Source organism: Neltuma alba, unplaced genomic scaffold, assembly GCF_004799145.2.
Source record: "Neltuma alba isolate B1F8T4 unplaced genomic scaffold, ASM479914v2 tig00004681_pilon, whole genome shotgun sequence".
In the NCBI taxonomy this organism is placed as follows: Eukaryota; Viridiplantae; Streptophyta; class Magnoliopsida; order Fabales; family Fabaceae; genus Neltuma; species Neltuma alba.
In genome coordinates this window covers 39,464-52,388 of record NW_021633813.1, presented here as the reverse complement: position 1 = coordinate 52,388, position 12,925 = coordinate 39,464, and the positions used below count along the sequence as shown (strand labels likewise).

Sequence of the window (12,925 nt, the reverse complement as noted above, 5' to 3'; positions counted from 1 at the left end):
ATCCAACAAAGTTTTTTTTTTTTTTAAATGTAAACAAACAAAAAAAACAACGTATAGGTAAGAAAGATAAATAGACAGAGAAACAAAAGCAGACGACAAGAGACCTTATCAAACAAAAGTGGAAATAAAAAGAATACAGAGTAAGCTCCATTGCGGATGAGCACTTATCCCTCAGAAGATTCCCAAGGGGGAAGAAACCATTCATCAAACCCACGAAAACATAATGATAATCCTCTCCCGAGGACTTGTGACATGAACTTTTTGACTAAACGTCCCAAGGACTTGTGAGATGAACTTTTTGACTAAACATCCTTGCATTCTATTCCAACCAAAGACACTATAAACATGCCAAAACCCGAAGAGAATTTGTGCTCCTTTTGTAGGCCAAGACCTATGGACTTGATGGCTTGAAAGATAGCCAGTCAAGCCCAATTCTCATCAAACATAACGAACAGCCCATTCCAAATATGCCAAGCCACTTCACAACGCAGAAGGTGATTTTAAAATATCATTTTGGATAAACAAATACACATAACCCAACCATTCATAATCCTCTGACCCACATCAAACCTCTCAACTAAATTAAGTGGTCACTTCACTCTCCTACTCTTACCAGCCCCAAACCACACGAAGGCCTACATGATCTTCTCAGTCCTATTAGCCACCCCAGCAGAATCTTCAATAAACTGCTAATAATATCAGAACCCATTTAAATCAAATGCTACAGTATAGTGAAGTTTAAAGATTTTCCAATGTAAAACAGTACAGTGAAGTTGAAGACTAAACAGGGGCCTAATTCAAAAAGAAGGTTAGATCTCCCCCCGTGCTGCATTTTCTATTGGCAGACGCACATCAAGCATTTGGGAATTTCCCTTATTTCTGAGGTTTTTTAGAGACTTTTCGTCACTATATTAAACGATTGAGAAACGTTTTCACTGTATCCCCCCCCCCCAAAAAAAAAAAAGTTTTTCCAGTGTAGATAAACATCAGAACTTACTACGAGGCTAATTCCACCGCCCAAAAAAATCAATATACTGAAGAAAATAAGATGATGATTATGGAGATTAAATCACAAAGAGAAATTTTGATTGCTTACGATCAGTGGAAGCAAATTTTGCAAGTAGTTGGACCATAGCGAGTAATGCTGAATTCGGCCCAGATAAATGAAGAAAAATTTCTCCCTCATCTGCAATACCCATTCAAATGAGAGATTGAGACAAGATTTAAGTTAGCTAAAATCCAGAAAAACAAGAAGAAAGAGAAATAAATGAATGGTTTAAAAACATAGAAGCAACATACTATCAATGAAAGTGAAAGCTGAAAGGTGCAAATAGGGAGTGCATAATTAGCATTGTAAAGTGTAATATAATAATATAGAAATTTATCTTGTCGGAAAAGAAATGAAAGAGCCATTGAATTCATAACAAACCCAACCATCTTTATGGGATTTCTTGAGCTAATATTCAGAGAGACTGGGATGTTTAATCTCGGAAATATTTTTCATTTTGCTTGCCATACTTTTCTACCTCCATCCATGCCATGAAATTGTTCTTCTCTTGTCTATTAAATAAATAATTTACAAAAAAAAAGAAATAAAACCTACTAGGTCAGGCAAATGTGAACCAATTGCGACAAGTAGACCAGATGCAGCTCGTTGCCAATCCGAATTGATTTCCTGCAGAAGAACAGTCGCATGAATCTTAAGAACTCGTGTACCAGTTGACCAGAAGCAACATCGTCCCGCATGATAAAACACATTACCTTCGAGGATATCATTTCAGCTGTAGCAATCTTAGCGAGCTTGCCATGAAAGAATCATCGACTTCTCTTTCGTCCAGAGAGCGAACTCCAAATGCCATCACTTGGAAAACAACAGCCATGTTTCCGAATCGCTAAAAAAATTCCAACAACAAAATATTCAACACCCCAAATTACCGAGGAATTAATCATATCTAGTGAATGGAAAAGCAAAAGTAAGTACCCGACGTCCTCCTCGTGAAACCACTGCACAGCACTCGAGAACTAAAAGAGGATCCCTGCAAACACATTCGACCCAATATTCAGTTAAGTTTCGTGAGGAATAAATGAGTAAACTAGTGTAGGTAGGTAGAGAGATAATGACAGAGCAGCAATGTCTTTGAGTGAGGCCATGGAGGCCTCCCTGACAGCGGAAGAATCATCGGCTAGTAACGACACCAGCACCTGCACGGCGCTCTGCAACAAAGCGTAGCTATGAGATCGAAGATCACGAAAAGTAACCAAATATCGCAATTGGAGATGAAGAATGTACCAGGTGCAGTAATTGAACTCCCAGAAGCCATGGAAGAACTGCACAAAATACAAACCACGGGGAAGGTAGAGCAGCAGACAACATAAGAAACCCAACACCGACGAAGGAACGCCACCCTTCCTTTTTCTCCGTTCACAAGTGCGGTAATTTGTATGGTATTTACACTGTATACTAGATTTTCACTTGGCCACCTACCAGTCTCCTCAAGATCCCACCGTCCTTTTTTGAGTGAAAGATCCCCCAGCCTCTGTGGGGAGAGGATTCTGGCGCGCCTTCGTTACAGTGACGGCTAAATAGGTTGGTTAATTGACCGATGATCCAGCCGCATGTGTATTGACGATTTTTCTTTTTTTTTTTTTGAACTTCAATTGATTGATTTCTTTCCCTATTTATGCTTGCAGTGGTCATTGAGTGATTAAACACCAGCTGTATCGATGCAATAATTGATATATTTGATTGATCAGTCTATTAGTTGCTCGCAGTCTTACGCACTTCATTTAACTGATTCATTAGTTAATTGATAGGTAAATAAAAGGAAACTCATTAATTTCCTTATTTGTATGGTGTTAATGTTTACCGTGTTACACTAATGGTTAGTTGGCCAAAAAAAAAAATAACGGTTAAATTGATTGATTTACCAGCTGTATTGATGAATTAATATTTTTTTAAAAAACTTCAATGGATTAATTTCCATATTTATGTGATGGCAAAATTTTTCCTTATTTATGTATTGCATTGATTATTGGTATACATACTGTGTCAAATTTCACCCTTCAAGATTAATTGATACTCTTGATGGATTTTTTTTCCCATATTATTGATGGATCTTTTTTTTGAGAAAATTGTAATGAGATCCCAATCAAGAAAATTGCATACAAAAAAATCATTTAAAATCATCAAATTAATTTGAAATCTCAAACGACCTCGTTGTAATAAATTCTATTTGTTGAATTATCAAATTACCGTTTTTTTAAGTACGTATTAGTAACTAAAAGTGTAATCATTAATAACTTAAGGTGTAACAAGTAACGATTATCGTGACAGTTATTGATAACTCATGCATTACATTTTTTGTGATGTACTAAGAACTTGTGTTGTTGATATTTACCGCATTTCAAAAAAATCATTAAAAAAATCATACTTGACATTTGATAGTTATTGCTAATGGATGATAGATAGTAAGTAAGAAGAGAAAAAGACTTCTCAAATTTTTTCAAGATTAAAAAAAAAAAAATAAGAAAACATGTAAAAATTATTTTGATTTTTTAGTTTTTCAAAACATGTTACAGTCTTTTGTTTTTTAAATTTTAAAATAATTAACCAAAAATAAATTATCAAAAAATGTTTTTTTTATTTTTTTTATTTTTAAAAACAAAATATTGTTTTTAAAACAAGAAATCAAATAAGCCCTTAATTTCTTACTATAGTTTACTTAATTCAAATTCCACTTTCTGAATTCAATATCAAAGAAGAGTCATATCAACAAAGAATTGGTCTAACAATGTAAAACTCTATTAGATCTTTTTGGGTCTCAAGTATGAGTCCTGAAGAAGATACTTTTATAGGAAGAAAAAACCATGAATCCCGAATTGACTTAACCAGATGATAATATTTTTTTGAAAAAAAACAAAGAGGGGCTGTTTTTACTGCTAAATACTACTTCTGTCCTAATTATAAAAGCCAGTTAACTAATTTGAAGAGATTAAAAAAGTAAATTGAGTTAGTTATTTGTCCTAAATAGATGTTATATTTCCTAAAATATCCTTACTAATCAAGTGTATTGACTAGAACTCTTATTATTAGAAGAATTACTTTGAGAAAAAAAATGTATAAATATGAGAGATAAAATGGATTGGAGTCTAATATTTAGAGCCAAAATAAAAATCAAATAGGGTCTTATAATAAGAACCAGTAGTATAATATTAGTTGTCCCCTCTTGAGATGCAATTTTTTTTTTAACCACTAGCACAAGTAGGCAAGACTTTTTTTTTGTGAGGCAAGAGTTAATTCACTTTTATTTTTTTATATTTTTATAAAAAATTCCATTCTATCATTTTCACACCATACCAAATCAATTTAAAGCGAGCATCATTCATTCGATTTCATTCTATTAGTATCATTACCTTTCAGTCGGGGAAAAAAAAATTGCTACCTTTGACCGTCAATTCCACACTGCAAGGACTAAAATGCAACCATAGTTAGCATTTCCACCGGTTGCGAACAAGGGCTTCAGTGAGAAATGAAGCAATGTAAAAATGGATTTCACCTCAACAACAAAAAAAAGAAAGAAAGAAAGAAAGAAAGAGCGGTTAGATCTTTATTTTTTAAATAACACTATATAACTAATCCCGAAAAACGCTGTGCAATGTGCCCGAGTGAAATTTAGAAGAATGAAACTCTCTAAAATAGACACCAGTCACGATCGTAGTCAAAAAAGGAGGGCCCATTTGGTAAGAAAGGGCCAAGATATTTACATTAGGGGCACACTCCGGTTATAAAAGGAGAACCAACAGGAGCAATAAGGCCCAGGTACCGCATTATCTTCAACCGGCGAGTCTTTCTTTCTGATTTCGGAGGAGATGCCACCTCCTACAAAATAATATCATTATCTAAGCACTACACAGATAAAGTCCTTCTAAAATAATGTAAAAGCCATGCCAAGAACTGGGTAGAGACTTACATCAAAATGAAGCTTGCGCTTGCGTTCTCTTTTACCCCTTCCCTCTCCTTTAAGTCATCTATCGTTTTGCTTGAGGCTGATGAAGTCCATTTTTCTGATCAAATCATAAATAAATACTATAATAACAACATCAATAAACAAAAGAAGTGCCTTAAATCTTCATTAGTGGCAGCCATAACTTTCAAATGAACATACTACTATACCTGACAATGATAAGCGTATGATATGAAACAGTATACGCGATTCTCTTGGAGATGGCTAGGTGATAAATAGTCCAGTATTTTCAAGACAAATGCAGAAGACTATAAGGATATTAGTTTGAAAGTTAAAAAGCAATCTTATACCACATGAGTGATCTTGCAGATCCGAGCGAGCAGTCCTTTGGGGACTGGACTTACTGTGCGAAATAAGTTGCCCCTTCCTCTGCAAAGCCTACGGTAAAATAAGAGGACAAATGAAACACAAAATTCTTTAAGCTACAATTAAAAAATATGCTTGAGTCAGGGCATACAGAACTGCTTTAGATGAACATACTTGTTTTAGAGCATCTTGGAAGTCTTTTGCCGGGTTACCGCTCCTTTCTTCAAAAGACTGTAACCGGAAGGGGGGGGGGGGAGGCAGCACAGACATCAGATATTGATAAACACTGGTTAAGAGAAACAAAGGAGGTAGAACCATCCCCCATGCTAAAAATAAGGTCCTATTTCTCCAACAGCCCCTCTTCTCCACAGGTCAGAGATTGGGAAACAAAAGACAAAGTAGGGTAGAAGGATATGAAAAGTGAAAATTACTAGCTTCTCCACTAAATGGTCCACAGAATGCCCCATGAAATACGTGCTGCCTGGCAGCAACTATGGGTGGCAGCGGGATGACTTTTCTTTTAAGAGGTTCTTATTAGTCCTCTTTCTACAGGATTCAGTTCCAGGAAGGTGTTTTAAAATGCAATATCCCAAAGAAGGACTCGAGAACAATAATTAGCTTCCATGTGAGACAGAACGGTTAGAAAAGAACCAAACTCACATCCTCAAATGCTGAAAGATCTTTCAATGGATCAATCCAAGCGCTGTAAAGCGACAAAGTAATATTCAGCTCAATCTTTAAACATGTTAGGCACATCTATGAAACTCGCATGATACTGAAAGTAGGCTACAGTACCAGGGTCGATTCCCATAAAATTGCACCAAGACATGTCCATCGCAGGTCTGGCCTGCTAAGGTGGGTCTTTCTTCCATGATCTGATATAATATTTTTAAAATAAACACAAACAAGTTATGAAGTCAGGGTAAAAAGACAGGAGGTGTTGAAACATCAGCAGCTCACCTCTCCCATGCCATAAACTAATTCATGGTATCGACTAATGTTAAGAGAAAGTTAGACTAGAGGCAACCAAAAAAGCCAAAGGAAAAAAGAATACACATATATATCTATGAGATATTCGTATGGAGAGATCTTAAATCAGTAATCAGTGACTATGACCGAATTCAACAAAATACAATATTTCTACTCCGGCAAACTGAGAAGAGATTTTGCATGAATATTCAACACTGCAAGGCTTAGAAATCCTACTTTTCATTTGCTTCGAATTACATAACTTCCTAAATACCTCCGCAGGCCACCACACTTGACATGATGTTTTTGCCCATACAACACTCCCCGGGGTTATAGTAATACAATTGCTGTCAGTAACAGGTGACTCCCGTTGTGTCGATTCTGATACCTTGAGTGTTTTATTTTTTCCTCGTTTACCATCCCTACATTAAATTCTCAATAAACATAATGAGAGGGAGGGAGGGAGGAGATGCAATACTTTGTATATATTTACACAGCCATGAGAAAAGGTCATCCAAAACATACCTATTGCTGCCAAGGTCAAGAGCTTCATCTTGGATAACTGATTCAACTTCAGATACAGGAACATCAAGATTTTCATCCCTATGAGAACCACTGCATTTAACAAGTGTATCTTCAAGGAATTGTTCTTTCATTCTATCCTCATGTAAACTGTTTGCGGAGACATTGTCCAATCTAACTTCTCCAGAAGATGAACCATGTGAAGAAACTGCAAGATATTGCCCAAAATAAAGGTTAAACATTATTTTGTGACAAAATACAATGATATGAAGACAAAACGGCCATCAGTACTACAGGCAACAATGTGTTTAGTCCTTGTGTACAAATTACAATGAAGTCATCATTTTAAACCCCAAAAGAAAATATTGGTGCATGTGAATTTAAATACAAGAGTGTAACTTTTTAAAGCTTTTATGAGGAGGGTGGGTCGGACAGTTTAGAGTCCTTTAAAGGGGGGGTAGAGAGAGACCGAGGAGAATGCTCAATAAGATCATGGTACGAGATTTTTTGGTTAACAACATATCTAAAGAATTGGTTATTGATAAAACATAATACGTCATGTGATCCATATAGCCAATCTCACCTAATGGGATAAAACTTGTTGTATCATTTAATTAATCCAAGACAAGAAGTTATTGAACGTCATTATCATTATCTATGAACTGAAAGCCGTATTGATGCTTCTCACCCTGCATATAAATACTCCACAATTAGAACACTAAGATCTGCCTGCTATTGATTACTCTGGCATCTGCTGAACCATTTAGTGTGATATCGGCACCATGACAGTTGCCAAAAAAAATTCAACTTATAAGAGCAACAGTCTTAAACTGCATTGCTTTTCCTGGCTTAACCAAGGAAGCAGGGGACAAAAAAAAATTATTGAATAAATACATCAATGTTTTAAGACTATCGTCCAGACCGTTCAAAAAGAAAAGTCATACATTAATATAATGAAGCTAACAAGCAGCCATCCTCCCTTTGACTAATAAAGGAGTGAGAATGCATTTCACAGTATCGACTCAGGATCATTTAATGGTTACAATAAGTGTGAAGATTGATTATTTACGTTTTATTAGATGAATTCTACAAATGGCATAAACATTACTCCAACAACTCAGTGTGCAGTATTTCACAGTCACATGACAGTACTAGCTGTACATCAATAATCCATAGCTAACAACTAACAATTAATTCAAAAAGAAGCGAAATTGGATCAAACCTATAGATAGAAGCTCAAAGGTCACAGGTTCCGGCTGGGTATGCAGTGCATACGTAGAAACAAAGGAAGACTAAGCCGCATGCGTCACAAAAATAAGATAAACCATGATGATCCTCAATAATCAGCAGGAATTGAAAAAAGTTTCAGATTTCTATCCCAATTGGAAGGAAATTCAGTTACCAGTTGAATTGTTGATAATAAACTCAATTACTCAATCCCCATGGTGGTCAACATAATCGAACTTAAAATCAAAACATGTTTAACAGTGATTAGGCAATGCGACGGATCAAGACTTATGGCGGTTAATCAAATAATTTTCACATGTTCAACCAGGAAAACTCCTAGAATGTGGTATGAGTATTGAGAACAGACATAAAATCGAAGAAAGGAAGCAACCTGGGTTGGAGAGGCAAGCAGGACTGCGCATAAACACAGAGAAATCAGTGCGGCGTTTTGGTGGTGTCCTTCGACGCTGTTGAGAATGTTTTGGAATACAATCAGTTGGGACTATCTTTAGGCCCTTCTTCTCAGGTGTCCTTCTCTTCTTTGCCATTGCCCCGAATGGAAGTATCGGTCGGTAGAGAGTAGAGGCAGGGAGGCCAAAAAGTTTCTCAAGGAAAACAGAGGAACCCTAGACCAAGAATAGAGAGACACGGTGTGTTTGATCAATGAGAATAGAATGTGGCAATTGGCAGCATAAAACATTCGACGACAGCTTGAATTTAAAATTCGCCGCCTTCGATGGTTATCCTAATCTCACTTGCTTTGTACATTCCGAGCGTCAAGCGGAATTGTCCCCCTGAAATCTTCCACTACCGACCTAACCACATCCCCGACCTGGCAGATAGAAAACTGCTGATGTTTCACAACTAGGAATGTTGACACTATTCTTTCCTTTTATTCATCTGACGAATTAAAAACAGTCTTTTCCCTTTCCTCTTTTTATTATTTAGTGTCTTGAACAGTTGCTAAACTGCCAATTAGGCGTTTGGCAATAGCGAGGCGCGGGTTTTGAAAAGGAGGTCCCTCCGTCTAATCCACCGGGTGGTGGGGCAGGCATTGCTAGTTGAAACTTTTTGCCAACGCCAGTTCGAACTTGAGACGTGAGGATATCCTTGTTGATGCCCGAGAAAGTACTTTGACCTTCTTTTTTCTTTTTTTGTTGGGAGAGACAGCCAATTATTTTATAATTAAAGTGCATCCAGCACCCCCAAGTATTTTGTCAGGTGCACCCAATGGTCTAAAGTAATTTATGGTACAGTTTTGCCCTCAAAGTAATTAAAATGGTGTACCGGTATCCTATGCTAACAGATCTGTTACTTTGACCGTTAAATTGATGAGTCAGCACAAGTTTGACCAAAATAATCTGACATGGCATGTCTAATAAGCAGGTGATGTGGAATTTTTTTGGGGGTTAAGGTGCATCCAGCACTTGCAAATATTTTTTCAGTTGCACCCAGTGGCCTAAAGTAATTTATGGTGCAATTTTGCCCTCAAAGTAATTAAAATGGTGCACCGGTATCCTATGCTAACAGATCTGTTACTTTGACTGTGAAATTGATGAGTCAGCACAAGTTTGACCAAAATAATCTACCTGGCATGTCTAATAAGCAGGTGATGTGGATTTTTTTTTGTCTGCCACTGCTTTGTTTTCTTTGTTCAGTAAATGCTCTCTTCGGCTCTTGGAATTTTTTTCATAGTAAGAAATTTTTTCAGAGATACTCCTCTGGTCCTATTTATAAGGTAGAGAGAGTAGATATTTTTTGGTCCTATTTATAAAGCATTGAGAGAAATTTTTTGTATGGATGTACAAATTTATCCCTCATTTATTATTGTATTGACTTTGTTTACATGAGGTATAATGTATATTAAATAGAGATAAAGTTGAAAAGTTATTAAAATTTAAATGAGAGTTGATGAAATTTAAGGTTTTCCTTTGTCTGTGTGAAACATGCTGGAAGTGCCTTATAAATAGAACCAGATGAGTAATATTCAAACAAAACAATGGAATTAACGAGAAAAGCCATGTCACCTGCTTATTAAACATGCCAGGTCAGATTATTTTGGTCAAACTTGTGCTGACTCATCAATTTCACAGTCAAAGTAACAGATATGTTAGCATAGGATACCAATGCACCCTTTTAATGACTTTGAGGGCAAAATTGCACCATAAATTACTTTAGGCCACTGGGTGCAACTGAAAAAATATTTGCAAGTGCTGGATGCACCTTAACCCCCAAAAAAATTCACATCACCTGCTTATTAGACATGCCACGTCAGATTATTTTGGTCAAACTTGTGCTGACTCATCAATTTAACGATCAAAGTAACAGATCTATTAGCATAGGATACCGGTGTACCATTTTAATTACTTTGAGGGTAAAATTGCACAATAAATTACTTTAGGCCATTGGGTGCACCTGACAAAATACTTGGGGGTGCTGGGTGCACCTTAACCCATTATTTTATTGTCATTTTAAAAGATATTCTATTATAAATATAAAACTCATTTTATAGTGTAAATCTTTTGATTCTACATATAAAACCCCCTTTATAGTACTACCTCCGGTCCTTATTAAGACCCTGTTTGACTTTTATTTTGGTCCTAAATATAAGATCCTGATCTACTTTATCTCTCATGTTTATCCACTTTTTTCATGATAATCATTTTAATAATAGTAGTTATAAATAACAAACTTGACTAGCAAGGATATTTTAGGAAAAACAACACCTATTCATTACAAATAACTAATTAACTAAGTTCATTAATCTCCCCAAATTAGTCAACTAGATCTTATAATTAAGACCGAAGGTAGTACAAATTATACTGCATGGTAGGTCTTATTTGTATTTAGGACTAGAGGATGAGTAGTAAACTAAGTAACGTAAAACCTAATTAACTAATTTAGAAAAGTATTTATTATTTTTTAAAACTAATTAGAGATAAGAGTTTCCTCCAATCCTATATATAAGCTTCACTTTTGGATAAGAGTCTAATTCAAAATATACACTTTATTTTTGAGTTTGTTTGAACATTTAGTACTTTTTTTTTTTATTTTGCCCTTCATTGATTGTATTCCTCTATCTCATTAATATTATCACATATAGTATCTTTACGTCACTTTTTTATTTATTGCCTCTTTTATTTACTCTCTTAATAAATAAAAACAAATTTAAGGAAAAAAAATACATTTCTAACATATTTATTATTTTTAACCATTCCCTCAATCTTATATATTAGCTTCACTTCTAGAGGTGGGATTGGTCTAAAATATAAGCTTTATTTTTTAATTTTTCTGAGTATTTATTACTTTTTCTATTTTGCTCTTAGTTGATTGTATTTAGTATTCTCTCTTATTAATATTATCTATGTGTATTCTCTTTCATTATTTTTTATTTATCATCTCTCATATACTCTTTTAATAAATAATGGCAACTAACTTATTTATTATTTTTAACTAATTTTAACTGCTGATTCATTAAATATCATTTGGTTATTTAAAGCTTGTATATAGGACCGGAAGGAGTAATTTAAATGGCTAGTTCGATAAAGGTGTGACTCCATTATTTGAAACTTATATATAGGATTGGGTGGAGCATAATGGAGTGAACAAAAACAAATAGTTAGAGTATTTTTATCATTAAATTAAATTTTCCGGGACATTAATGAGTACAAGTAAAAGCTAATGGGCTAGTGTTTCTTTTACTGCTAAAAACAAATATTTCTTATATATGAGGCCGAAAGGAGTAATTTAAAATGCCACTTCATTAAACATGATCCAGTTATTTAAAATTTATATACAGGATTGAATGGGGCATAATGGAGTGAACAAAAACAAATGGCTAGAGTATTTTTGTCGTTAAATTAATTTTTCCGGGACATTAATGAGTACAAATAAAAGCTAATGGGCTAATGTTTCTTTTACTGCTAAAAGTCCAAAACATCATTTTAGATTGATAAGTAACAACATATTATATATATATATATAATGAATTATTTTATTAAATATCAATTAAATATAATAGTTGAATATTCAGTGATTTAGATATCATTGTTTACAAATAGTCACACACAGTTACAAACGTAGTCATGTGATCCATAACAATGATCTTACACTTTTGGTGCCAAGAAAAAACATCTTATGCTTTTTAATGAATGTTCTTAAAGATATAAATTTTATAATTGTACAAAAAATGATATTGTGCTATTGTATTTCTATTCATGTTATTATGACTCCTGAACTTTTTTTTTTTTTGTTCTGCCAACCATTATGATTCTTAACTGGGTCTTTATGCGATTGAAGATTAACGATAAATGTACGCGATGCTGTGGGTGATGATTGATATAATTAGCATTCTTTATTTATCGTCTCCGATTTTCTTTTATTTTGTCAACATTTTTAATATTTCGCTCTTTTGTTCACAAACATATTTCACTCTATTTTACCATGATACAGCGAATTTTCTTTTTTCATTTATTACCACCTTCACTCATTAACATAAAGGTTAGTTTACTAATTTGAATATATTAAAAAAACTTGTTAAGTTGACTGTTTATAATAAATATTTGTTATCCTTCCTAACATACTTTTGTTAACCACGTGTATTAACTAGAATTACCACTTAATAGGATATTTAATATATGCAACTAATACAAAGATTATTTTAAAAAATAGATAAATATAAAAGACAAAGTGAATCGAAGTCTTATATTTAAGACCAAATTGATATTTATATTGGGGTCCAGAGCTAATATTACTCCCTGTAATCCTTATTATAAGATTCAAATAATTAATTCATGGATAACAAATTGTTAGTAAAAAAATAGTTAAACATATAATTTTATTTTCAAATATGCCCTTACAATAAATGAGAAAAACAA

The 12,925-nt window shown here is 34.3% G+C and overlaps 1 protein-coding gene and 1 long non-coding RNA gene across 4 annotated transcripts; both read right to left on the bottom strand.

Moving 5' to 3' along the window:
* Positions 1 to 1,807: 1,807 nt before the first annotated feature.
* LOC114745449 (uncharacterized) lies at positions 1,808 to 2,209 on the bottom strand. The gene is made up of 3 exons (XR_003740203.1): positions 2,123 to 2,209; positions 1,982 to 2,036; positions 1,808 to 1,892 (listed from the first exon to the last, which is right to left on the bottom strand). It is a non-coding gene; the product is annotated as an uncharacterized LOC114745449 (long non-coding RNA).
* A 2,457-nt stretch (positions 2,210 to 4,666) lies between these two features.
* On the bottom strand, positions 4,667 to 8,638 carry LOC114745453 (PWWP domain-containing protein 2A). Of its 3 annotated transcripts, none has more exons than XM_028933609.1 (10): positions 8,440 to 8,522; positions 7,510 to 7,572; positions 6,825 to 7,029; positions 6,574 to 6,721; positions 6,126 to 6,205; positions 5,991 to 6,033; positions 5,505 to 5,561; positions 5,315 to 5,402; positions 4,971 to 5,064; positions 4,667 to 4,879 (listed from the first exon to the last, which is right to left on the bottom strand). In XM_028933609.1, the coding sequence occupies exons 2-10, from the start codon at positions 7,514 to 7,516 to the stop codon at positions 4,834 to 4,836; spliced, it is 768 nt and encodes a 255-aa protein (XP_028789442.1). In that variant the 5' UTR covers positions 7,517 to 7,572; positions 8,440 to 8,522; the 3' UTR covers positions 4,667 to 4,833. The 3 variants fall into 3 exon arrangements, with proteins under 3 accessions (XP_028789442.1, XP_028789443.1, XP_028789441.1); XM_028933610.1 differs by having other exon boundaries at positions 7,510 to 7,575; positions 8,440 to 8,508; XM_028933608.1 differs by lacking the exon at positions 7,510 to 7,572 and having other exon boundaries at positions 8,440 to 8,638.
* Between the last annotated feature and the right edge of the window lie 4,287 nt (positions 8,639 to 12,925).

Coding starts and splice junctions, on each gene's coding strand:
- LOC114745453 (XM_028933608.1), bottom strand. CDS start 8,596: ATGGCAAAGAAGAGAAGGACACCTGAGAAGAAGGGCCTAAAGATAGTC. Junction 6,722..6,824: donor CTTGACCTTGGCAGCAATAG/GTATGTTTTGGA, acceptor AATTTAATGTAG/GGATGGTAAACGAGGAAAAA. Junction 5,065..5,314: donor TCTGCAAGATCACTCATGTG/GTATAAGATTGC, acceptor TGATTTGATCAG/AAAAATGGACTTCATCAGCC.